The sequence below is a fragment of the Cherax quadricarinatus genome, chromosome 6 (assembly GCF_038502225.1).
Source record: "Cherax quadricarinatus isolate ZL_2023a chromosome 6, ASM3850222v1, whole genome shotgun sequence".
Classification (NCBI taxonomy): domain Eukaryota; kingdom Metazoa; phylum Arthropoda; class Malacostraca; order Decapoda; family Parastacidae; genus Cherax; species Cherax quadricarinatus.
In genome coordinates, this window is record NC_091297.1 from 20,534,318 (window position 1) to 20,562,037 (window position 27,720).

The window sequence follows — 27,720 nt, forward strand, 5'->3', positions numbered from 1 at the left end:
TGCTTCAATGTAAGCACTTGATCTACACATCCCCTACCCACACTAAAACCTCCTTGCTCGTCCGCAATCCTAATTTCTGTCTAACCTCTAATTCTTTTGATATTAACCCTACCGTACACTTTTCCTGGTATACTCAGTAAAGTAATTCCTCTATAATTTTTACAATCTCTTTTGTCCCCCTTCCCTTTATATAAAGGAACTATACATGCTCTCTGCCAATCCTTAGGTACCTTTCCCTTTTTCATACATTTATTAAACAAAAATACCACCCACTCTAACACTATATAACCCCCCGCTTTTAACATTTCTGTCATGATCTTATCGGTTCCAGCTGCTTTACCCCCTTTCATTCTACGTAATGCCTCGCGCACTTCCCCCTCACTCACATCATGCTCTTCTTCACTCCTAAAAGATGGTATTCCTCCCTGGCCAATGCATGAAATTACCGCCTCCCTTTCTTCGTCGACATTTAAAAGTTTCTCAAAACATTCCCGCCATCTATCCAATACCTCTATCTCCCCATCTACTAACTCCCCTACTCTGTTTTTAACTGACAAATCCATTCATTCCCTAGGCTTTCTTAACTTGTTTAACTCACTCCAAAATTTTTTCTTATTTTCATTAAAATTTCTTGACAGTGCTTCTCCCACTCTATCATCTGCTCTCCTTTTGTGCTCTCTCACTACTCTCTTCACCTTTCTTTTACTCTCCATATACTCTGCTCTTCTTATAACACTTCTGCTTTGTAAAAACCTCTCATAAGCTACCTTTTTCTCTTTTATCACACCCTTCATTTCATTATTCCACCATTCACTCCTCTTTCTTCCTGCACCCACCCTCCTATAACCACAAACTTCTGCCCCACATTCTAATACTGCATTTTTAAAACTATTCCAACCCTCTTCAACCCCCCCCCCCCCATTACTAATACTTGCATTAGCCCATCTTTGTGCCAATAGTTTCTTATATCTCACCCGAACCTAGGTAGTAGGTTGGTAGACAGCAACCGCCCAGGGAGGTACTACCGTCCTGCCAAGTGAGTGTAAAATGAAAGCCTGTAATTGTTTCACATGATGGTAGGATTGCTGGTGTCCTTTTTTTCTGTCTCATGAACATGCAAGATTTCAGGTACGTCTTGCTACTTCTACTTACACTTAGGTCACACTACACATACATGTACGTACAAGCATATACAGTGGTCCCCCGCTTTTCGTAGTTCCCGGCAATCGTAAAATTCACCAATCATAGGGGTATTTTCGTATAAACATGGACTCGCTTTTCATAGGTTGACTCGCGAGTCGTAGTTCGTCCGGGACGCGTACCCACGGCGTGAGCCAGGGCGGCAGCCAGTCTGGCATTGTTTACCAGTGAGCAAAGGTCCCCTCACGTGCTCCAGCGAAATATTTCATAATATTCCATTTATTTTAGTGCTTGCAAGTACTAAATAAGCTACCATGGCTCCAAAGAAAGCTCCTAGTGCCAAGCCTGTGGTAAAGAAGGTGAGAAATACGATTGAATTTAAGAAAACCATCACTGAACAATATGAAAGTGGTACAAGTGTGGCCGAGCTGTCCAGGATGTATAAGAAACCCTACACAACCTTATGTTCCATAGTGGCCAAGAAAAATGAAATAAAGGATGCTGTTGTTGCAAAGGGAGTAACTATGATGACAAAAATGAGATCACCAGTACTGGAAGAGGTTGAGAAGTTATTATTGGTGTGGATAAATGAGAAACAATTAGCAGGAGATACTCTTATGACTTCGTTTATTTGTGAAAAGGCTAGGCAGTTGCATGAAGATTTGGTAAAGAAATTGCCTGCAAATAGTGGTGAAGTGAGTGAATTTAAGGCCAGCAAAGGCTGGTTTGAGAGATTTAAGAACAGTACTGGCATACACAGTGTGGTAAGGCATGGTGAGGCTGCCAGTTCGGACCATAAGGCGGCTGAAAAATATGTGCATGAATTCCAGGAGTACATAGAGGCTGAAGGACTGAAACCTGAACAAGTGTTCAATTGTGACGAAACAGGCCTCTTTTGGAAGAAAATGCCAAAGAGGACCTTCATTATACAAGAGGAAAAGGCAATGCCAGGACACAAGCCTATGAAAGACAGGCTGACGCTAATGTTCTGTGCTAATGCTAGTGGGGATTTCAAAGTGAAGCCATTACTAGTATACCATTCTGAAAATCCCAGAGTGTTCAGGAAAAACAATGTTATGAAGAGTAAATTGTGTGTGTTTTGGAAATCTAATAGTAAGGCATGGGTCACGAGGGAAATTTTCGTCGAGTGGTTCAATGAAGTGTTTGGCTCTAGTGTGAAGGAGTATCTCTTGGAAAAGAAATTGGATCTCAAGTGCCTGCTAGTAATGGACAATGCACCTGCTCATCCTCCAAACTTGGATGACCTAATTTTCGAGGAGTTTGGGTTCATCACAGTAAAGTTCTTGCCCCCAAATACCACTCCTCTCCTCCAACCCATGGACCAGCAGGTTATTGCAAACTTTAAAAAACTCTACACAAAAGCAATGTTTCACAGGTGCTTGACTGTGACCACAGACACTCACTTGACCCTAAGGGAATTTTGGAGAGAACACTTCAGCATCCTCCACTGCATAACCCTTATAGGTATGGCTTGGGAGGGAGTGACTACCAGGACTTTGAACTCTGCCTGGAGAAAATTGTGGCCAGATTGTGTCGACAAGAGGGATTTTGAAGAATTTGGGACTGACCCTAATGAGCCTATGTCTGTTGTAAAATCAATTGTGGCACTGGGGAGTTCCATGGGGTTGGATGTGAGTTTGGAGGATGTGGAAGAATTGGTGGAAGACCACAATGAAGAGCTCACCACTGAGGAGCTGCAAGAGCTTCAGCAGGAAGAGCAACACATCGCAGCTCAGAATCTTGCTGCAGAGGAGGAGGAAGAGAGATGGAAGAAGGTGCCTTCTTCAGAAATTAAAGAGATTTTTACTATGTGGAGTAAGATGGAAAGCTTTATGGAGAAACATCACCCTAACAAGGTTGTTGCAAGCCAAGTTGGCAACATGTACAGTGACAAAGTCTTGGGCCATTTTAGGGAAGTGTTAAAGAGATGCCAGAAAGAGAGCTCTCTCCACAGTTATTTTGTGAGACAGGACTCCAGTGACTCTTAAGGTGGTCCTAGTGGCATTAAGAAACAGAGAAGAGAAGCAACCCCAGAAAAGCAAATGGTACCTGCGGTGTTGATGGAAGGGGATTCCCCTTCCAAACTATAAACAATCCACTCTCCTCCTCCAGTCTCCCATACACTAAGAAGAATCTCCAATAAAGGTAAGTGTTATGCTGTTAATGTTTCATTCATCATTTCCCATTGTATTGTTTATGTACTACATGTATATTTCATGTTAAAAATTTTTTTGTTTTAATACTTCTGGGTGTCAGGAACGGATTAATTGTATTTACATTATTTCTAATGGGGAAAATTGATTCGTAAATCGTAAATTTCGTTTATAGTAATGGCTCCAGGAACGGATTAATTACGAGCAACGAGGGACCACTGTATGTATATACACACCCCTCTGGGTTTTCTTCTATTTTCTTTCTAGTTCTTATTCTTGTTTATTTCCTCTTATCTCCATGGGGAAGTGGAACAGAATTCTTCCTCCGTAAGCCATGCGTGTTGTAAGAGGCAACTAAAATGCCGGGAGCAAGGGGCTAGTAACCTCTTCTCCTGTATATATTACTAAATGTAAATGGAGAAACTTTCGTTTTTCCTTTTGGGCCACCCCGCCTCGGTGGGATACAGCCGGTGTGTTGAAAGAAGAAGAAGATCTCACCTGAACTTTTTCCTCCCTTAGTTTATACACTTTCACCTCTCTCTTGCTTGTTGTTGCCATTTTCCTCTTGTCCCATCTACCTCTTACTCTAACTGTAGCTACAACTAAATAATGATCCAATATATCAATTGCTCCTCTATAAACATGTACATCCTGGAGCCTACCCATCAACCTTTTATCCACCAATACATAATCTAACCACCTACTTTCATTACGTGCTATACCATACCTTTTATATTTATTTATCCTCTTTTTCATAAAATATGTATTACTTATTACCAAGCCTCTTTCTACACACAGTTCTATTAGAGGCTCCCCATTTTCATTTACCCCTGGCACCCCAAATTTACCTACTACTCCCTCCAAAATATTTTTTTTTTACCCACTTTAGCATTGAAATCCCCAACCACAAGTACTCTCACACTTAGTTCAAAACGCCCCACGCATTCACTCAACATTTCCCAAAATCTCTCTCTCTCCTCTAGACTTCTCTCTTCTCCAGGTACATATACACTTACTATAACCCACTTTTCATCCAACCTTTAACCCTTAAACCGTCCAAACGTAGATCTACTTTCACTCACGTGGTGCTCCGATATTTTTAAAAATAAAAAAAATAATTTTTTTTCCTTAAAAATGAAGAGCACATTTTTCTACATGTTATAGGATGAAAAAAAAAAACATTTAGGGTCAGTACTTACCAAGATATAAGACCGTGAAGTTGGCTCTGGATGCTCACCTGTCGGCAATATTGACTCCTGCCACTTGCAGAAGTGTTGCTGATATACCTTTTTTTCTCGTTCTTATTTTAATTTAGATATTTCTTATGTTCTGATAATTACAATTTATAATAGTTCTTGTAACTTCATAGCCAGTCTTTGTTCTGACACTAATAATAAGTACTGAAATAGTGCTCAAATAGTCACAATCACATTAACAGGTGAACATTTACACTTGCCTTGGTTATTTACTATTGTCTAGAAATATATACAAAGTATTTATAGGTCTCAGCAATGTTTTAGATGCCCTGGGGTATACCTTGAAGCATGATGTTATGAAAGGCATCCTTATACTGTTGACAGCCTAGTGACATTTGATAAATGCCCACTGCTCCAGCTAACCCTTCTTATATTTGTTATCACTGTTACACACAAACATGTCTAGTCTCTCTGTCTATTTATCTGTCTGTCAGTCTATCTATCTTTCCATCTGCCTGTCTGTCTATTTGCCTGTGTCTGTCTGCCTGTTTGTCTCTGTCTATCTGCCTGCCTGTCTGTCTGTCTCTGCTTATCTGTCTTTCTGTCTGCCTGGAGTATACGTATATCACACTCCTTGAAGAATCGTGTTATGACATCTGTTATCAGCTCGGTGACATTTGATAAATAGGTGCTTGAGGAACCCTGGCTTTATTTGTTTTCACTGATGCACACAAACATGTTTCTGTCTATCTGTCTGTCGGTCTATCTATGCCTGGAATTTTGGGGTTATCCTAGGTAATTTATACTATGTATAATAACTACTTATGTGTACATGTAAGACAGAGATACAGATAGACAGAGATATAGACAGAATTGGCACAGTTACTTTTTGCTGATGATACTGTGCTTATGGGAGATTCTAAAGAAAAATTGCAAAGGTTAGTGGATGAGTTTGGGAATGTGTGTAAAGGTAGAAAGCTGAAAGTGAACATAGAAAAGAGTAAGGTGATGAGGGTGTCAAATGATTTAGATAAAGAAAAATTGGATATCAAATTGGGGAGGAGGAGTATGGAAGAAGTGAATGTTTTCAGATACTTGGGAGTTGACGTGTCGGCGGATGGATTTATGAAGGATGAGGTTAATCATAGAATTGATGAGGGAAAAAAGGTGAGTGGTGCGTTGAGGTATATGTGGAGTCAAAAAACGTTATCTATGGAGGCAAAGAAGGGAATGTATGAAAGTATAGTAGTACCAATACTTTTATATGGGTGTGAAGCTTGGGTGGTAAATGCAGCAGCGAGGAGACGGTTGGAGGCAGTGGAGATGTCCTGTTTAAGGGCAATGTGTGGTGTAAATATTATGCAGAAAATTCAGAGTGTGGAAATTAGGAGAAGGTGTGGAGTTAATAAAAGTATTAGTCAGAGGGCAGAAGAGGGGTTGTTGAGGTGGTTTGGTCATTTAGAGAGAATGGATCAAAGTAGAATGACATGGAAAGCATATAAATCTATAGGGGAAGGAAGGCGGGGTAGGGGTCATCCTCGAAAGGGTTGGAGAGAGGGGGTAAAGGAGGTTTTGTGGGCGAGGGGCTTGGACTTCCAGCAAGTGTGCGTGAGCGTGTTAGATAGGAGTGAATGGAGACGAATGGTACTTGGGACCTGACGATCTGTTGGAGTGTGAGCAGGGTAATATTTAGTGAAGGGATTCAGGGAAACCGGTTATTTTCATATAGTCGGACTTGAGTCCTGGAAATGGGAAGTACAATGCCTGCACTTTAAAGGAGGGGTTTGGGATATTGGCAGTTTGGAGGGATATGTTGTGTATCTTTATATGTGTATGCTTCTAGACTGTTGTATTCTGAGCACCTCTGCAAAAACAGTGATAATGTGTGAGTGTGGTGAAAGTGTTGAATGATGATGAAAGTATTTTCTTTTTGGGGATTTTCTTTTTTGGGTCACCCTGCCTCGGTGGGAGACGGCCGACTTGTTGAAAAAAAAAAAAAAATAGACAGATAGAGATATAGACAGAGAAACAGCCAGAGACAGCCAAAGCAAGCCAGCCGGCCAGCCTGCCGAATACATAAGAACATAAGAAAGAAGGAACACTGCAGCAGGCCTACTGGCCCATGCAAGGCAGGTACATGTCAACCTCCCCCCCCCCTGGCTTAGACCAATGACCCAACTAGTCAGGTCACATTCATTGAAGGAAGGAGCACGACATCAGACCTAGTAGCACAAGCTAGTCAGGTCCAACTCACACGCACCCACACTCACTCATGTATTTATCTAACCTGTTTTTACTTTCGTCTTAAAATGGGTGTGTTAATGCAACATGGCATCAGTGAATCCCTGGTATTTGCCATGCTATTTGCTGTAGCTGGTGCTCAATTGAACTGGTGCTCCCACAAGGTACTAGGTGCCCCCAAATTTTTTTAATAGTGTGCACACTAAGTGCACAGACCCATTCTTTCATGTCAAGGTGACTCAAGCCTATTGTGCCAAATTTGAAGGAATGAAAAATAAAATGATGATCTATGTTTGGAGCGCTACATGTGCAAATGTAGATCTACATTTGGGCAGTTTAAGGGTTAATTTATTCCACATAATCCTTGAATTAATACATTTATACTCTCTCTTTTCCTGTCATAGCTTATCCTTCAACATTATTGCTACCCCTTCTTTAGCTCTAACTCTATTTGAAACCTCTGACCTAATCCCATTTATTCCTCTCCACTGAAACTCTCCCACCCCCTTCATCTTTGTTTCACTTAAAGCCAGGACATCCAGCTTCTTCTCATTCATAACATCCACAATCACCTCTTTCTTATCATTCGCACAATATCCACACACATTCAGACTTCCCACTTTGACAATTTTCTTCTTCTTATTCTTTTTAGTAATCATTACAGGAAAAGGGGTTACTAGCCCATTGTTTCCGGTATTTTAGTTGACTTTTACAACACGTATGGCTTACGGAGGAAAGATTCTTATTCCACTTCCCCATGGATATAAAAGGAAAAGTAATAAGAACAAGAACTAATAAGATAAAATCAAAGAAAACTCAGATGAGTGTGTATAAATAAACATGTACATGTATGTGTAGTGTAACCTAAGTGTAAGTAGAAGTAGCAAGACGGTACCTGTAATCTTGCATATTTATGAGACAGACAAAAGACACCAGCAATCCTAACATCATGTAAAACAATTACAGGCTTTTGTTTTACACTCACTTGGCAGGATGGTAGTACCTCCCTGGGTGGTTGCTGTCTACCAACTTACTATCCATATATCCTCTGAAAACGATGCAGTAGAAAAAATAAACTGCAAAAAGAATAAGGTATGCATGCTGAGGATATGTAATAAATAAATTAGGTAACTCACAATTCCTTACGCTGCACCACCAGAAAAATAATTACATAACAGAAAAAAAAGAAAAAATGGTGGTTAAAAAAACAAAAGCACTAACCCAAGATGAAGTCATGATGAAGAAAGCCGAGGCCGAGGGCACTACAAACACCCACAGACCTGTCCGATCATACTCTACTCCCAGTGCAACAATCTGCAATCATAAAAAAAATTATAATTTTGCCCAATTCAGTGAATGGATCACAGTATCCTAAAGTGAGCCAGTGAACACTATAGACATGGAAACAACAATCAAACACTGTACTACACTAAATGTAGATCCTGTGTGAGTGAAGGTTTCACCAGTGACTGCAGATCCTGTGTGAGTGGAGGTTCCACCAGCAACTGCCAGTACTGTGTGAGTAGAGGTTCCACCAGCAACTGCCAGTACTGCATGAGTGGAGATTCCACCAGTGAGCGCCAGAACTATGTGAGTGGAGGTTCCACCAGTGACAGCCAGTACGGTGTGAGTGGAGATTCCACGAGTGACTGCTAGTACTGTATGAGTGGAGGTTCCACCAGTGACTGATAGTACTGCATGAGTGAAGGTTCCACCGGTGACTGTAGATCCTGTGTGAGTGGTGGTTCCACCAGTGACTGCTAGTACTGCATGAGTGGAGGTTCCACCAGTGACTGCTAGTACTGCATGAGTGGAGGTTCAACCAGTGACTGTAGATCCTATGTGAGTGGAGGTTCCACCAGTGACTGCCAGTACTGAGTGGAGGTTCCACCAGTGACTGCAGATCCTGTGTGAATGGAGGTTCCACCAGTGACTGCCAGTACTGTGTGAGTGGAGGTTCCACCAGTGACTGCCAGTACTGAGTGGAGGTTCCACAGTGACTGTAGATCCTGTGTGAATGGAGGTTCCACCAGTGACTGCCAGTACTGTGTGAGTGGAGGTTCCACCAGTGACTGTAGATCCTGTGTGAGTGGAGGTTCCACCATTGACTGCCAGTACTGCATGAGTGGAGGTTCCACCAGTGACTCCCAGTACTGTATGAGTGGAGGTTCCACCAGTGACTGCCAGTACTGCAAGAGTGGAGGTTCCACCAGTGACTGCCAGTGCTACATGAGTGGAGGTTCCACCAGTGAATGCCAGTACTGTGTGAGTGGAGGTTCCACCCATGACTGTCAGTACTGTGTGAGTGGAGGTTCCAATAGTGACTGTAGATCCTGTGTGAGTGGAGGTTCCACCAGTGACTGCCAGTACTGTGTGAGTGGAGGTTCCACCGGTGACTGCCAGTACTGTGTAAGTGGAGGTTCCCCCATTGACTGCCAGTACTGTGTGAGTGGAGGTTCTGCCAGTGACTGCAAGTACTGTGTGAGTGGAGGTTCCACCGGTGACTGCCAGTACTGTGAGTGGAGGTTCCACCAGTGACTGCCAGTACTGTGTGAGTGGAGGTTCTACCAGTGACTGCAAGTACTGTGTGAGTGGAGGTTCCCCCATTGACTGTCAGTACTGTGTGAGTGGAGGTTCCACCAGAGACTGCCAGTACTGTGTGAGTGGAGGTTCCACCCATGACTGTCAGTACTGTGTGAGTGGAGGTTCCACCAATGACTGCTAATACTGTGTGAGTGGAGGTTCCACCAGTGACTGCCAGTACTGTGTGAGTGGAGGTTCATCCCATGACTGTCAGTACTGTGTGAGTGGAGGTTCCACCAGAGACTGTCAGTACTGTGTGAGTGGAGGTTCCACCAATGACTGCTAATACTGTGTGAGTGGAGGTTCCACCAGTGACTGCCAGTACTGTGAGTGGAGGTTCCACCAGCAACTGACAGTACTGTCTGAGTGGAGGTTCCACCAGTGACTGCCAGTACTGTGTGAGTGGAGGTTCCACAAGTGACTGCCAGTACTGTGTGAGTGGAGGTTCCACCAGTGACTGCTAGTACTGTGTGAGTGGAGGTTCCATTAGTGACTAAATCCTGTGTGAGTGGAGGTTCCACCAGTGACTGCTAGTACTGTGTGCGTGTAGGTTCCACCAGTGACTGTAGATCATGTGTGAGTGGAGGTTCCACCAGTGACTGCCAGTACTGTGTGAGTGGAGGTTCCACCAGTGACTGTAGAATCTGTGTGAGTGGAGGTTCCAATAGTGCCTGCCAGTACTGGGTGAGTGGAAGTTCGAGCAGTGACTGTAGATCCTGTGTGAGTGGAGGTTCCAGCAGTGACTGCTAGTACTGTGTGAGTGGAGGTTCCACCAGTGACTGTAGATCCTGTGTGAGTGGAGGCTCCATCAGTGACTGCCAGTACTGTGTGAGTGGAGGTTCCACCAGTGACTGCCAGTACTGCATGAATGGAGGTTCCACCAGTGACTGCTAATACTGTGTGAGTGGAAGTTCCACCAGTGACTGCCAGTACTGTGTGAGTGGAGGTTCCACCAGTGACTGCCAGTACTGTATGAGTGGAGGTTCCACCATTGACTGCCAGTACTGCATGAGTGGAGGTTCCACCAGTGACTCCCAGTACTGTATGAGTGGAGGTTCCACCAGTGACTGCCAGTACTGTATGAGTGGAGGTTCCACCAGTGACTGCCAGTGCTACATGAGTGGAGGTTCCACCAGTGACTGCCAGTACTGTGTGAGTGGAGGTTTCACTATTGATTGCTGGTACTGCGTGAGTGGGGGTTCCAACCATGACTGTCAGTACTGTGTGAGTGGAGGTTCCACCAATGACTGCAAGTACTGCATGAGTGGAGGTTCCACCAGAGACTGCCAGTACTGTGTGAGTGGATGTTCCACCCATGACTGTCAGTACTGTGTGAGTGGAGGTTCCACCAATGACTGCTAATACTGTGTGAGTGGAGGTTCCACCAGTGACTGCCAGTACTGTGTGAGTGGAGGTTCCACCAGTAACTGCCAGAACTGTGTGAGTGGAGGTTCATCCCATGACTGTCAGTACTGTGTGAGTGGAGGTTCCACCAGAGACTGTCAGTACTGTGTGAGTGGAGGTTCCACCAGTGACTGCTAATACTGTGTGAGTGGAGGTTCCACCAGTGACTGCCAGTACTGTGAGTGGAGGTTCCACCAGTAACTGCAAGTACTGTGTGAGTGGAGGTTCCACCAGTGACTGCCAGTACTGTGTGAGTGGAGGTTCCACCAGTGACTGCCAGTACTGTGTGAGTGGAGGTTCCACCAGTGACTGCTAGTACTGTGTGAGTGGAGGTTCCATCAGTGACTAAATCCTGTGTGAGTGGAGGTTCCATCAGTGACTAAATCCTGTGTGAGTGGAGGTTCCACCAGTGACTGCTAGTACTGTGTGCGTGGAGGTTCCACCAGTGACTGTAGATCATGTGTGAGTGGAGGTTCCACCAGTGACTGCCAGTACTGTGTGAGTGGAGGTTCCACCAGTGACTGTAGAATCTGTGTGAGTGGAAGTTCCAATAGTGCCTGCCAGTACTGGGTGAGTGGAAGTTCGAGCAGTGACTGTAGATCCTGTGTGAGTGGACGTTCCAGCAGTGACTGCTAGTACTGTGTGAGTGGAAGTTCCACCAGTGACTGTAGATCCTGTGTGAGTGGAGGCTCCATCAGTGACTGCCAGTACTGTGTGAGTGGAGGTTCCACCAGTGACTGCCAGTACTGCATGAATGGAGGTTCCACCAGTGACTGCTAATACTGTGTGAGTGGAGGTTCCACCAGTGACTGCCAGTACTGTGTGAGTGGAGGTTCCACCAGTGACTGCCAGTACTGTATGAGTGGAGGTTCCACCATTGACTGCCAGTACTGCATGAGTGGAGGTTCCACCAGTGACTGCCAGTACTGTATGAGTGGAGGTTCCACCAGTGACTGCCAGTACTGTATGAGTGGAGGTTCCACCAGTGACTGCCAATGCTACGTGAGTGGAGGTTCCACCAGTGACTGCCAGTACTGTGTGAGTGGAGGTTTCACTATTGATTGCTGGTACTGTGTGAGTGGGGGTTCCAACCATGACTGTCAGTACTGTGTGAGTGGAGGTTCCAATAGTGACTGTAGATCCCGTGTGAGTGGAAGTTCCACCAGTGACTGCCAGTACTGTGTGAGTGGAGGTTCCACCGGTGACTGCCAGTAGTGTGTAAGTGGAGGTTTCACTAGTGATTGCTGGTACTGTGTGAGTGGAGGTTCCACCAGTGACTGCCAGTAATGTACGAGTGGAGGTTCTACCAGTGAATGCAAGTACTGTGTGAGTGGAGGTTCCACCATTGACTGTCAATACTGTGTGAGTGGAGGTTCCACCAATGACTGCAAGTACTGCATGAGTGGAGGTTCCACCAGAGACTGCCAGTACTGTGTGAGTGGAGGTTCCACCCATGACTGTCAGTACTGTGTGAGTGGAGGTTCCACCAATGACTGCTAATACTGTGTGAGTGGAGGTACCACCAGTGACTGCCAGTACTGTGTGAGTGGAGGTTCCACCAGTAACTGCCAGAACTGTGTGAGTGGAGGTTCCACCAGTGACTGTAGATCATGTGTGAGTGGAGGTTCCACCAGTGACTGCCAGTACTGTGTGAGTGGAGGTTCCACCAGTGACTGCAGAATCTGTGTGAGTGGAGGTTCCACCAGTGCCTGCCAGTACTGTGTGAGTGGAAGTTCCTGCAGTGACTGTAGATCCTGTGTGAGTGGAGGTTCCAGCAGTGACTGCTAGTACTGTGTGATTGGAGGTTCCACCTGTGACTGTAGATCCTGTGTGAGTGGAGGCTCCATCAGTGACTCCCAGTACTATGTGAGTGGAGGTTCCACCAGTGACTACCAGTACTGCATGAATGGAGGTTCCACCAGTGACTGCTAATACTGTGTGAGTGGAGGTTCCACGAGTGACTGCCAGTACTGTGTGAGTGGAGGTTCCACCAGTGACTGCCAGTACTGTGTGAGTTGAGGTTCCACCAGTGGCTGCCAGTACTGTGTGAGTGGAGGTTCCACCAGTGACTGCCAGTACTGTGTGAGTGGAGGTTCCACCAGTGACTGCCAGTACTGTGTGAGTGGAGGTTCCACCAGTGACTGCCATTACTGTATGAGTGGAGGTTCCACCCATGACTGTCAGTACTGTGTGAGTGGAGGTTCCACCAGTGACTGTCAGTACTGTGTGAGTGTAGGTTCCACCAACGACTGCTAATACTGTGTGAGTGGAGGTTCCACCAGTGACTGCCAGTACTGTGTGAGTGGAGGTTCCACCAGAGACTCTCAGTACTGTGTGAGTGGAGGTTCCACGAATGATTGCTAATACTGTGTGAGTGGAGGTTCCACCAGTGACTGCCAGTACTGTGAGTGGAGGTTCCACCAGTGACTGCCAGTACTGTGTGAGTGGAGGTTCCACCAGTGACTGTAGATCCTGTGTGAGTGGAGGTTCCACCAGTGACTGCTAGTAGTGTGAGTGGAGGTTCCATCAGTGACTAAATCCTGTTTGAGTGGAGGTTCCACCAGTGACTGCTAGTACTGTGTGCATGGAAGTTCCATCAGTGACTGTAGATCATGTGTGAGTGGAGGTTCCACCAGTGACTGCCAGTACTGTGTGAGTGGAGGTTCCACCAGTGACTGTAGAATCTGTGTGAGTGGAGGTTCAACCAGTGCCTGCCAGTACTGTGTGAGTGGAAGTTCCAGCAGTGACTGTAGATCCTGTGTGAGTGGAGGTTCCAGCAGTGACTGCTAGTACTGTGTGAGTGGAGGTTCCACCAGTGACTACCAGTACTGCACGAATAGAGGTTCCACCAGTGACTGCTAATACTGTGTGAGTGGAGGTTCCACCAGTGACTGCCAGTACTGTGTGAGTGGAGGTTCCACCAGTGACTCCTAGTACTGTGTGAGTGGAGGTTCCACCAGTGACTGCCAGTACTGTGTGAGTGGAGGTTCCACCAGTGACTGCCAGTACTCTGTGAGTGGAGGTTCCACCAGCGACTGCCAGTACTGCATGAGTGGAGGTTCCACCAGTGACTGCCAGTACTGTATGAGTGGAGGTTCCACCAGTGACTGCCAGTACTGCATGAGTGGAGGTTCCACCAGTGACTGCCAGTACTACGTGAGTGGAGGTTCCACCATTGACTGCCAGTACTGTGTGAGTGGAGGTTCCACGAGTGACTACCAGTACTGTATGAGTGGAGGTTCCACCAGTGACTGCCAGTACTGTATGAGTGGAGGTTCCACGAGTGACTGCCAGTACTCTATGAGTGGAGGTTCCATCAGTGACTGCCAGTGCTGTATGAGTGGAGGTTCCACCAGTGACTGCCAGTACTGTGTGAGTGGAGGTTTCACTAGTGATTGCTGGTACTGTGTGAGTGGGTGTTCCACCCATGACTGTCAGTACTGTGTGAGTGGAGGTTCCACCAGTGACTGTAGATCCTGTGTGAGTGGAGGTTCCACCAGTGACTGCCAGTACTGTGTGAGTGGAGGTTCCACCGGTGACTGCCAGTACTGTGTAAGTGGAGGCTTCACTAGTGATTGCTGGTACTGTGTGAGTGGAGGTTCCACCGGTGACTGCCAGTACTGTGTAAGTGGAGGCTTCACTAGTGATTGCTGGTACTGTATGAGTGGAGGTTCCACCAGTGACTGCCAGTACTGCATGAGTGGAGGTTCCACCAGTGACTGCCAGTACTACGTGAGTGGAGGTTCCACCATTGACTGCCAGTACTGTGTGAGTGGAGGTTCCACGAGTGACTACCAGTACTGTATGAGTGGAGGTTCCACCAGTGACTGCCAGTACTGTATGAGTGGAGGTTCCACGAGTGACTGCCAGTACTCTATGAGTGGAGGTTCCATCAGTGACTGCCAGTGCTGTATGAGTGGAGGTTCCACCAGTGACTGCCAGTACTGTGTGAGTGGAGGTTTCACTAGTGATTGCTGGTACTGTGTGAGTGGGTGTTCCACCCATGACTGTCAGTACTGTGTGAGTGGAGGTTCCACCAGTGACTGTAGATCCTGTGTGAGTGGAGGTTCCACCAGTGACTGCAAGTACTGTGTGAGTGGACGTTCCACCAAAGACTGCAAGTACTGCGTGAGTGGAGGTTCCACCAGAGACTGCCAGTACTGTGTGAGTGGAGGTTCCACCCATGACTGTCAGTACTGTGCGAGTGGAGGTTCCACCAGTGACTGCCAGTACTGTGTGAGTGGAGGTTCCACCAGTGACTGTCAGTACTGTGTGAGTGGAGGTTCTACCAATGACTGCTAATGCTGTGTGAGTGGAGGTTCCACCAGTGACTGCCAGTACTGTGTGAGTGGAGGTTCCACCAGTAACTGCCAGTACTGTGTGAGTGGAGGTTCGTCCCATGACTGTCAGTACTGTTTGAGTGGAGGTTCCACCAGAGACTGTCAGTACTGTTTGAGTGGAGGTTCCACCAATGACTGTTAATATTGTGTGAGTGGAGGTTCCACCAGTGACTGCCAGTACTGTGTGAGTGGAGGTTCCACCAGTAACTGCCAGTACTGTGTGAGTGGAGGTTCCACCAGTGACTGCCAGTACTGTGTGAGTGGAGGTTCCACCAGCGACTGTAGATCCTGTGTGAGTGGAGGTTCCACCAGTGACTGCTAGTACTATGTGAGTGGAGGTTCCATCAGTGACTAAATCCTGTGTAAGTGGAGGTTCCACCAGTGACTGCAGATCATGTGTGAGTGGTGGTTCCACCAGTGACTGCTAGTACTGTTTGAGTGGAGGTTCCACCAGTGACTGCCAGTATTGTGTGCGTGGAGGTTCCACCAGTGACTGTAGAATCTGTGTGAGTGGAGGTTCCACCAGTGGCTGCCAGTACTGTGTGAGTGGAAGTTCCAGCAGTGACTGTAGATCCTGTGTGAGTGGAGGTTCCAGCAGTGCCTGCTAGTACTGTGTGAGTGGAGGTTCCACCAGTGACTGTAGATCCTGTGTGAGTGAAGGCTCAATCAGTGACTCCCAGTACTGTGTGAGTGGAGGTTCCACCAGTGACTGCCAGTACTGCATGAATGGAGGTTCCACCACTGACTGCTAATACTGTGTGAGTGGAGGTTCCAGCAGTGACTGCCAGTACTGTGTGAGTGGAGGTTCCACAAGTGACTCCCAGTACTGTGTGAGTGGAGGTTCCACCAGTGACTGCCAGTACTGTGTGAGTGGAGGTTCCACCAGTGACTGCCAGTACTGTGTGAGTGGAGGTTCCACCAGTGACTGTCAGTACTGTGTGAGTGGAGGTTCCACCAATGACTGCCAGTACTGTGTGAGTGGAGGTTCCACCAGTGACTGCTATTTCTGTATGAGTGGAGGTTCCACCAGTGACTGCCAGTACTGCGTGAGTGGAGGTTCCACCAGTGACTGCCAGTACCGTGTGAGTGGAGGTTCCAACAGTGACTGCCAGTACTGTATGAGTGGAGGTTCCACCAGTGACTGCCAGTACTGTATGAGTGGACGTTCCACCAATGACTGCCAGTACTGTATGAGTGGATGCTCCACCAGTGACTGCCAGTACTGTATGAGTGTAGGTTCCACGAGTGACTGCCAGTACTGTATGAGTGGAGGTTCCACCAGTGACTGCCAGTACTGTATGTGTGGAGGTTCCACCAGTGACTGCCAGTACTGCATGAGTGGAGGTTCCACCAGTGACTGCCAGTACTGTGTGAATGGAGGTTCCACCAGTGACTGCCAGTACTGTATGAGTGGAGGTTCCACCAGTGACTGCCAGTACTGCCTGAGTGGAGGTTTCACCAGTGACTGCCAGTACTGTATGAGTGGAGGTTCCACCAGTGACTGCAGTACTGTATGAGTGGAGGTTCCACCAGTGACTGCCAGTACTGTATGAGTGGAGGTTCCACCAGTGACTGCCAGTACTGTATGAGTGGAGGTTCCACCAGTGACTGCCAGTGCTACATGAGTGGAGGTTCCACCAGTGACTGCCGGTACTGCATGAGTGGAGGTTCCACCAGTGACTGCCAGTACTGCATGAGTGGAGGTTCCACCAGTGACTGCCAGTACTGCATGACTGGAGGTTCCACCAGTGACTGCCAGTACTGTATGAGTGGAGGTTCCAACAGTGACTGCCAGTACTGTAGGAGTGGAGGTTCCACCAGTGACTGCCAGTACTGCATGAGTGGAGGTTCCACCAATGACTGCCAGTACTGTATGAGTGGAGGTTCCACCAGTGACTGCCAGTACTGTAGGAGTGGAGGTTCCACCAGTGACTGCCAGTACTGCGTGAGTGGAGGTTCCACCAGTGACTGCTGGTCCTGGGGGTAATCCAAGCAGCTCTTGGATCATTATTTTTTCTGTGTAGAATATTCTTGCCAGAGGTACTAGATATCTACTCACTACAAATTAAATTTTGATATTAATCTTGGAAAAACCTATTTGCCTGTGTGGGTTAGCCAGTCTGGGAAAAGCCATATACATAAATATAGGATGTCCCCATGAGAGTGATAACTAAGATACTAAGACCAAAATTTAGTAACATGACATCACAAAACCATTACTCTTATACATTAATATGATTACTCTAATATCACGACATAAAGTACCTGAGTTTATTGTAATACATGCTTACATCGTAATTATTATTATCGTTTTATTGACAGGAAATTCTAAACCCTTAAGGGTCATAGAGTGACTGGGAAAGAGGAAATAACCAGGTTTGATCTAAGGAAGTTTAAGAAAGATGTTATTACTTGTATAAAAACACTTAGTATGAGGGTGGACTCGCTATAAGGACAAGCAACATAGCAAGTAACACTGCAGTTTACTTCCCAGCAAATCACACATGACATGCCTATAATGGAGCATATGGTTAGCAATGTCAACATAAGGGGCTCTATTTAATTAACATCAAAGATCAACCACTACCAAGTATCAAGAAACTTAAAAGCAAATTGTTCTGTTGAATCTGCAAGCTAGAACACTCATTTCCAAAAGGTTAGTTAACTAAGACAGCTTGGTCAAAAACTCAGCTGGAGCGGAGCCCCGGATATTGTAGTCATTGGATTTCATAATATTTGGAAATCGTAACTTTTTTTTTCAAAATATTGGCTCGGTGATCGTCACTGAGCTTGGTAATAGTCATTCATCCCAAACGTGTCAGCATGGCAACAGTGGCCAGACACTCAGCGTTCCATTGTTTATCAGCAAATGAGCACGATCCCACGTGTTCATACGATACATTTCGTATTATTCCATTCTTTTTAGTGCTTGCAACAGCTAAATAAGCCACCATGGGCCCGAAGGGAGTTCCTAGTGCCAGCCAGCCCTTTGGTAAAGGGCTGAGAGAGAGGGGAGAATGTGCCTTCTTCAGTGATTCTGCAATATGTACGATACTAAAGCAGCAGGAGTCGATAAAGGCTATAGCGCCACCCAGTGATAAAGTGTAGCATTAACAGTGTAGCAAGTTAGTTAAGCAATTAATCGATAGAAAAAGGACAGCACGAAACTGACTCCTCCAATGCTATTGGAGGTATATAGGGCTACTGAGAACACCGCTGCCTCTGCTGCCGCCATCACCACCACTATGTAAGGCTTATCTTTCAGTGGCTCTTATACACCCAACAACAAACAACACAGCCACACTCGTCACATATGTAATGATGTATTTTATTCATTCTATAGTAGTATATATCATGTTTTTATGTTATTAATATTGTTTATTATGTCATCTTAGATGAATTGTGCTAGATAAATAAGCCGTAGAGTTGATATTAGTGTCATATTGAAGGCCTATCTTGTCCTGTCTCCCAACACACTCCCCTGCCCCTGCCACAATTCCTAACATATGCCAGAAACAGACCTCTCTGGAACACTTTTTTTGAGTGACAGGGGTCCAGTGACTCTCAAGCTGGTCCTAGTGGCATTAAAAAACAAAAAAGGGAAGTAACCCTAGAAAAAGACTCGGTACATAAAGTCTTTATGTACCGAGTAACTCCTTCACCCTCTCCCCTCCTCCTGTCTTCCATACATCAGCAAGTCTTCAATAAAGGTAAGTGTCATTTTATTATTGTTTTAATCTGCATGTCTCATTGTTTTGTGTGTAGGTAAATGTACTTTTGGGTGTCTGGAATGGATTAATTGGATTTACATTATTTCTTATGGGGAAAATGAATTCAGAAATCGTCAGATTCGGGTTTAGTCACTATCTCTGGAATGGATTAATTATGATAACTGAGGATCCACTGTAATGTACTCATGTATACAAGCACAAACATATGTGCGCACATGTGCACCACAGACACTCATACAACAATAAATTTATTGTAGAATCATCAATTATGAAATAGTTACAATTCACCATACAATTATGACTCACCAGAGCACCAGCAACATGCAGGAAGGAGTAGAGAGAGTAGGGGAGATCCGCCATGGCGATGAGAGTTACCCAGAATGAAAATATGGCTGAGTAGAAGTCGCAGAACTGCATGACACTGAGCCTCATGAGACAAAAGTTGTATGTCTCCTGGTCACACGCATGGTAAAACTGTGAGAAACATACAATTTGGTAAGTATGTGAAACAAGCAATATTAACTAATTTACATACAGTATTGGTGAATTCAACTTGCATATAAAACTAGCCATGGCACATAATGAATGTTGTTGTTCTGTTATCCACAGTGGAATATTAACAACCATTCTGGAAATATATTCTGACTTTTCTCACTGTAAATAACTTATAACTATTTAAAAATGTTTAAATTCAACCATACCTCTCAAGAACAAATGAACCTTCTCTCATAACTATTGATAACTATTTTGCTAGATTAGTAACCAATTTTGGATCCAACATTCCTGGAGCTCAAGCCAACGTCAGTACCTATCTGACAGGCAATTATCCTAAGTCTGTTTACTTGGCTTCTACTACCCCTGCAGAAATAGCTTCAAAAAAAAAAAAATCTAAAAATACTGGTAGTAGCACAAATGAGATACCAACAATAATCTACAAAACAGCTGCACAAACATTATTTCCCATCTATAGTAACACTTTTTAAAAATTACTTGAGAAACAACACTTTTCAGATGATCCCAAGAGAGCCAGGATAACAACCATCCACAAATGTAATGATTCAACTTATGTTAATAATTACAGACCACTCTCTAATCTTCCAGTACTATCACAGCATTTTGAGAAATTAATGCACAAGCAACTGTATACCTACCTGACCAAGCACAATGTACTTAATCCTTGTCAGTTTGGATTCAGAAAAAAAAGTACTAATGATGCAATAAAAACACTAGACACAATTTAAATAGCACTGACCCCAGCACTCGCCTGCTCAAAGGACACAGTTACACATATTCCTAACTTGCCTCAGTAATTGACAACAGCATATAGCCATAAATGACACCTTGTTTAGTACCCTAGCCATAAAGCTAGGTGATCAGACCTTTTCTTTAATTCATCTACATTAATGACCTACCTAATGCCACCTAGCAACTGAAACCTGTACTCTTTTCTGATGATGCAGCCTTTTTAACATCAGGTTCAGACCCCATGTCAATAAACACCAGAGTAAAAAATGAGCTTAAAGAGGTTCACATATTGATAATTACCAACTAACTCACCATCAACATTGAAAAAAAAACATTCTACATGTATATCTTTTAGGAATAAACCATGTTCACATTTAGATATTATAATCATGGTACTCAAATAGCACTAAAAGAGGAAAAATTCCTAGGTCTAACAGTAGACAACAATTTGAAATTTAATATTCATATCCAAGCGAGAGAAACCACCACCATTTTGAGGAGCATCTAAGCTGTAGTATCAGCATGCCTCTGGCAAAACAGTGATGGAATGAGTGATGGGGAAAGTGTTTCTTCTCTTTCAGATCACCCTGCCTTGGTGGAAGATGACTTGTGTTAAAAAAAAAAAAAAAAAAGAATCCAACATAGACAGCTGTGATAATCTTCAAAATTCGCTAATGCTTTTTATAACCCGCACTTCTAACACTTTACTTTTCCCTCATCTACCCCTACCTTACTTACGGAACCTGTGCCTTGGAATCTACTGTGGATACCCACCTCAAACCAATTATAACTCAACAAAAGGAAGTTCTCAGGACAATCACAAACTCTACCAGCAAGCAACACACTATGCCTTTATTCAAATCCCTAAACCTAATTAATATAAATGAATTCATACATACTACTAGTCAATCCATAAGTTGAAAGCACTGAATTATGTCAATGCTTAACCCTTTCAGGGTCACTCCCGTAGATCTACGGCTTTACTTTCAGGGTCCAAACCGTAGATCTACACCATGAGCTCAGCTCACTCTGATAAGCTGTGAGTGGTAAATTTGGGCCTAGATATGAGAGAATACATCTATGTGGTATGTGTGCACCACATAAATCAAATCCTGCAGCACACTGTGTATAATGAGAGAAAAAAAACTGAGACCGTGATTTTCGATTAAAACAGCGACTTTGCAGTGTTTTTTCGTATGTTTTTTATAGTTGTATTTGCGATTTCTTGGTCTCATTTGATAGAATGAAAGATATATTACAGAAATAGAGATGATTTTGATTGGTTTTAGCACTGAAAATGGCTTGAAACTGAGCTCAAAGTAGCGGAAATGTTAAATTTTTGCCGATGTTCAAGAGTAAACAAACGACCTCACACGTCTAATACATGCCTTCTGGCGAGTCTAATATACATTCACAAATGTGGTGATGATATTTATACAATTATTACAATATTTTTTGGTGTGAATAAAAATTCATTATGTGAATAAAAAATCAAAATGGAATTTATTTGTAAAGCATCAAAACATAACTAATGAACAGAGGAAATGTTAGTTTAGTGCCAGGAATACCTACATTGTTTATTCTGGACCCTATTTTGAAATTGGAATATTTTGAACTTTGTGTTAAATTGGCCAAATTACCAATTTCCAATCACTTTATTTTGTAGCTGAAACAGTTGACTTGGCGATTTCTTGTGCTCAATCGATAGAATAGAAGTAATACTAGTGAAATAGCTAAGAATTTGGTCGACTGGAATAATGTAATTGGCCTAAAATGGGAGTCAAAGTCGGCAAAATCGCCGATTCGTAAATATCGCTGGCACATCAAAATTCGCGAGAACATAATTTCGTCAATTTTCCATCAAATTTCGTACTTTTTCTTTTATTACCTTCACAAAAAGATTCTCTACCATTTCATAAGAAAAAATAACAAATTTTTTTTTTTTTAAATTCTTGGACACTGGGGCACCACTTCAGATTTTGGCCTTGGACCTTGAAAGGGTTAACTTAAACAATGCCTAGAAAACTATAAGAGAACACACATGTACCACACAAAAAACAAGTACAGGTCCTCCATCACAAATCCGGCATCATTGGGACCTGTAGTGTGCCGGATTACTGAGTTTGCCGGATTACAGAGTGGTTAGGTTAGAATACACTTAATAAAATTAACCAACTTGTCTTACACAAAGTTCATTGAACATCAGCAAAAATTGAACATTTGCTCTACTTTGAGCTCAATTTCAAGGTACCTTTCATCATGAAAGCAATCAAAATCATGTCTATTTCTGTAATATATCTTCCATTCTATCAAATGAGTCCAAAAAAATGAAAATACAACCATAAAAAACATACGAAAATATACTGCAAAGAGGCGGCTAATGGCTGAGAAGTGAACTCCCTTATTTATCGTCCGTCTTTTTTATTTTTGTTGTATGTTAGGAAGCATCTTTCTATCATACATTGCCCAAGTTTCAATGAGATAGCTCAACAAACAACTGAGAAAAAAAATATTTACCAAAAATCATATAAGGCAAGCCCAAGCCTGGTAATGGAAATAAGTCACTTTGTCTGACTTTTCTGGGTTATCCTAGGTTCTCTATACATACACTGCTACATATGATAATCTATGTAACTGTATTTATGTATACCTGAATAAACTTATTTACTTCTAGTCTGTCAACTGAGTACAAGAAACCGCCCATTCACTTATTTCAACTACCCAATAAAGTGGTCAGAAATTGGCAATTTGGCTGATTTCACACAAATTTCAACTGATGCCAATTTCAAAATAGGGTCCAGAATAAACAATGCAGACATTCCTGGCACTAAAATAACATTTTCTCTGTTCATTTGTCACGGCTACAGGCCCCTCTTATATTATTACCCTTGCTTACCATTTGGAATTTTTATTCACAAAAAAAAAATAGATTTACTGTTATGCAGACTGCTGCATTATTGTAATAATTGTATAAATAATGTCAATCCATTCTTGACTGCGTATTGGAATTTGGACTGGCAAGCGGACAGGCATTGGACGGTGACGTCATATGTTTACTCTTGAGCTTCGCTAAAGAATAGAACATTTTCGCTACTGTGAGTGCAATTTCAAGGTACTTTTTGTCATGAAAGCAATCAAAATCATATCTATTTCTGTAATATATCTTTCATTCTATTAAATGAGACCAAAAAATTAGAATATAACCATAAAAAACATACAAAAATATACCGCTAAGCGGCCGCTAATGGCTGAGAAGTGAACTCCGCTATTTATGGTCTGATTTCTTTAATTTTTGGTGTACGTTAAGAAGTATCTTTCCATCATACATTGCCCAAGTTTGAATAAGATAATCCAACAAACAACTGAGAAAATAATATAATAATTATAATAATAATAATAATAATACAGTGGTCCCTCGTTTTTCGTAATTAATCCGTTCCTGGAGCCGTTACTATAAACGAAATTTACGATTTGCGAATCAATTTTCCCCATAAGAAATAATGTAAATACAATTAATCCGTTCCTGACACCCAGAAGTATTAAAACAAAAAATTTTTTTACATGAAATATACATGTAGTACATAAACAATACAATGGGAAATGATGAATGAAACATTAACAGCATAACACTTACCTTTATTGGAGATTCTTCTTAGTGTATAGGAGACTGGAGGAGGAGAGAGATTGGATTGTTTACAGTTTGGAAGGGGAATCCCCTTCCAGCAACACCTCAGGTACCAATTGCTCCTCTGGGGTTGCTTCTCTTCTCTGTTTCTTAATGCCACTAGGACCACCTTGAGAGTCACTCTAGTCCTGTCTCGCAAAGTAACTGTGGTGAGAGCTCTGTTTCTGGCGTCTCTTTAACACTTCCCTAAAATGGCCCAAGACTTTGTCACTGTACATATTTCTTACCTTCTTTACCAAGGCTTGGCACTAGGAGCTTTCTTTGGAGCCATGGCAGCTTATTTAATACTTGCAAGCACTAAAATGAGTGGAATATTATGAAATATTTCGTAGGAGCACTTGAGGGGACCTTCACTCACTGGTAAACAATGCCAGACTGGCTGGGTAGGGAAGCCGCCCCGGCTCACACCGTGCCTACGCGTCCCGGACGAACTACTATTCACGAGTCAACCTATGAAAAGCGAGTCCATGTTTATACGAAAATACCCCTATGATTGGTGAAATTTACGATTGCTGAGAACTACGAAAAACGAGGGACCACTGTATCTTCATTTACTACACGTACATGTACAAGATATACAGACATAAAGGACATCAGTGACATACTACTATATAGAAAGCCACTTGTTATGCAGGATATTTCAAGAAAATTAGGTCAGTGTCCCAGGATAACATCCACACTAGTCGGCTAACACCCAGGTACCCATTTACTGATGGGTAAACAGACAACAGGTGTAAAGAAACACACCTAATGTTTCTACCCTGGCTGGGAATCGAATATTTACCAAAAATCATATATGGATAACCCAAGCCAGGTACTAAAAATAAGCCATGTTGACTTTTTTGGGTTATCCTAGGTTCTCTACACATATGCTGCTATGTGTGATAATCTATATAGAGAAAATAACTTTTTTTGTTTCAGGTTTATGGTGCAGTGTGAGTGTATATCACAGTTAGCCCTGTGCTATACTCCGTTTTCTCTAATATAAGTCCCCAAGACAAGGATAGGAGAATGGTACTTGTATCCCATATCCTCTTCATACCTCAATTCAATTCAACTCAATTCAAAGTTTATTCTCCATAAGGATTACAATGCTGAGTTTACAGAATTTGGTTATTGTGTGGTTTACATGTAGTAAAATAATGATTACAGAGTGTACCACTAGAACACCTAGCATAGCTAGGCATTTCGGGCAGACTTAGTTTAATTCTTAATTTTAAAATATTACAAATTATGAGGTAAGTTGGTATTATGACTAAGTGACTAAATACTAGTTTGTGAGTTTAGCAATGTGAATGCTTTTGTTTTGGCACTATACATAGTTTCAGTATTGGAGTATCACAGGATTCATTATTTTAAGATTGAGATTAATATTTCTGTTTATGGTCAAATGGGTGAGTGAGTGTAAGTGTGAACCACCAGGTGGTATTCGTGTAGTTAGTTGACGGGGTGTATCAGGGAGATAAGATGTTTTCTAATGGTAGTTTTGAAGGTGATGAATGTGTCTGCAGTTCTAGAGTTCTCAGGTAGGGTGTTCCAGATTTTAGGGCCTTTGACAAACATTGAATTTTTGTGAAGGTTTAGTCGGACACGGGGAATGTCGTAGAGATGTTTGTGTCTGGTGTTGTACCTGTGGGTTCTGTCACAACTATCAAGAAAGTGTTTTAGGTCAAGGTTGATATTGGAGTTTAAGGTCCTGTAGATGTAGATTGCACAGCAGTAAGTGTAGATGTACTGAACAGGGAGTAAGTTTAGATTTATGAAGAGGGGAAGGGGGGTGTGTTGCCAGGGATGGGATTTAGTGATTATTCTTACTGCGGCTTTTTGTTGGGTTATTATTGGCTTTAGGTGTGTTGCTGCAGTTGATCCCCAAGCACATATAGCATAGGTGAGGTATGGATAAATAAGTGAGTGGTATAGTGTGAGAAGGGCAGTTTGTGGCACGTAGTATCGTATCTTGGAGAGGATCCCAACCGTTTTGGATACTTTTTTGGTTATGTGTTGGATATGGGTGCTGAAATTCAGGTTGTTGTCAAGGTATAGGCCTAGGAATTTGCCCTCATTATGTCTGGTAATTAGAGTGTTGTTGATCTTAATGTTAATTTGTGCATCTCCTGCTCTGCTACCAAACATAATATAGTAGGTTTTGTCAGTGTTAAGTGTAAGTTTATTGGCCGTCATCCACGTCGATATTTTGATCAGCTCCTCGTTAACAATGGTGTTGAGGGTGGCAAGATTAGGGTGAGAGATAACATAAGTCATGTCGTCAGCAAAGAGAATGGGTTTCAGGTGTTGGGATATGTTTGGAAGATCATTGATGTATATGAGGAAGAGCAGGGGACCAAGGACACTTCCCTGCGGAACTCCAGTATCAAGTGGCTGTGTTGTTGATGCTGTGTCTTTAATGGTGACATACTGATACCTATTAGTTTGGTAAGATTTGAAATAAGCAAGCGCATGGCCTCTTATACCGTAATGGTCAAGTTTGTGGAGTAGGATGCTGTGGTCTACTGTGTCAAAAGCTTTTCTTAGGTCAATAAAAATTCCTAGTGGATATTCTTTATTTTCAAATGCTCATGTTACAGCAACATCGAGTCCTGCCACTTGCAGAAGTGTTGCCGATATACCTTTTTTTCTATTTTTCATATTATTTTTTTGTAATTTTTATGTTCTGATAATTACAATTTGAAGTAGTTCTTGTCATTTTATAACCAATCTTTGTTCTGACACTAGTACAGTGGAACCTCAAATTTCGAACTTAATCCGTTCCAGGAGCTAGTTCTAAATTCGAAAAGTCTGAAATTCGAAGCAATATTTCCCACAAAAATAATGGAAATACAATTAATCTGTTCCAGAAACCCAAAAATACTCACAAAAAAAAAAAAAAATTATAGAGATTAATTACAGTTTTACATACACAGAACAAATGCTATAGTCTTTAATTATGTATAGTAATATAAAATAACATTTTTACTTACCTTTATTGAAGATTGGTGATGGCATCTGGAAGATAGGGAGGAGGAGAGAGGGAGTTGGGGTTATTGTTTGGAAGGAGAATCCCCCTCCATGAGGACTTCCGGTATCAAAGCCCTCTCTGGGGTTGCTTCCCTTCTCTGTATTTTAATGCCACTAGGACCAGCCTGAGAGTCATTGGACCCCAGTCTCACAAAATAACTGTTTACAGTCCTCTGTTTCTGTCTCACAAAATAACTATCCACAGTCATCTGTTTCTGTCTCACAAAATAACTGTCTACAATCGTCTGTTTGTCTCACAAAATAACTCCACAGTCGTCTGTTTCTGTCTCACAAAATAACTGTCCACAATCGTCTGTTTGTCTCACAAAATAACTCCACAGTCGTCTGTTTCTGTCTCACAAAATAACTATCCACAGTCATCTGTTTCTGTCTCACAAAATAACTGTCCACAATCGTCTGTTTGTCTCACAAAATAACTCCACAGTCGTCTGTTTCTGTCTCATAAAATAACTGTCCACAGTTGTCTGTTTCAGTCTTACAAAATAACTGTCCACAATCGTCTGTTTGTCTCACAAAATAACTCCACAGTCGTCTGTTTCTGTCTCACAAAATAACTGTCCAGTCGTCTGTTTCTGTCTCACAAAATAACTGTCCACAGTCCTCTGTACATCCTGGCAAGCTCAACAAGTCTCACTCCAATCTCATACTTCTGTATTATTTCCTTCTTCACATCTACGGTGTTTCTCACTTTCTTTACCAAAGGGGTACCACTAGCAAGTTTCTTTGGGCCCATGGCAGCTTATTTCACAGTTCCACAAGCACTAAACACAATTAAATAATCATAAAATGTGTGAATGAGATCGCAGGTTAGTGTTCACTCAAGCATAAACAAAGCTAGACTGCTCACGGCGCCTGCGGGGGGATGCGGACATAGCGGGCCAGCGGACAGGTCCCGTACCCGGCGGTCCGAAAATAGGGGCGCGTTCGATAATAGGGACACAGTTT

At 43.1% G+C, this 27,720-nt stretch overlaps 1 protein-coding gene across 4 annotated transcripts in view; it reads right to left on the minus strand.

Moving 5' to 3' along the window:
• LOC128692541 (transmembrane protein 8B) overlaps positions 1 to 27,720 on the minus strand; it is a 296,349-nt gene that overhangs the window by 78,766 nt on the left and 189,863 nt on the right. For all 4 annotated transcript variants that reach the window (XM_070080854.1, XM_070080860.1, XM_070080865.1 and 1 more), the window contains 2 exons: positions 19,116 to 19,283; positions 7,973 to 8,065 (listed from right to left, as the gene is read on the minus strand). In XM_070080854.1, coding sequence (XP_069936955.1) covers positions 7,973 to 8,065; positions 19,116 to 19,283 — 261 coding nt within the window. The remainder of the gene's footprint in view (positions 1 to 7,972; positions 8,066 to 19,115; positions 19,284 to 27,720) is intronic.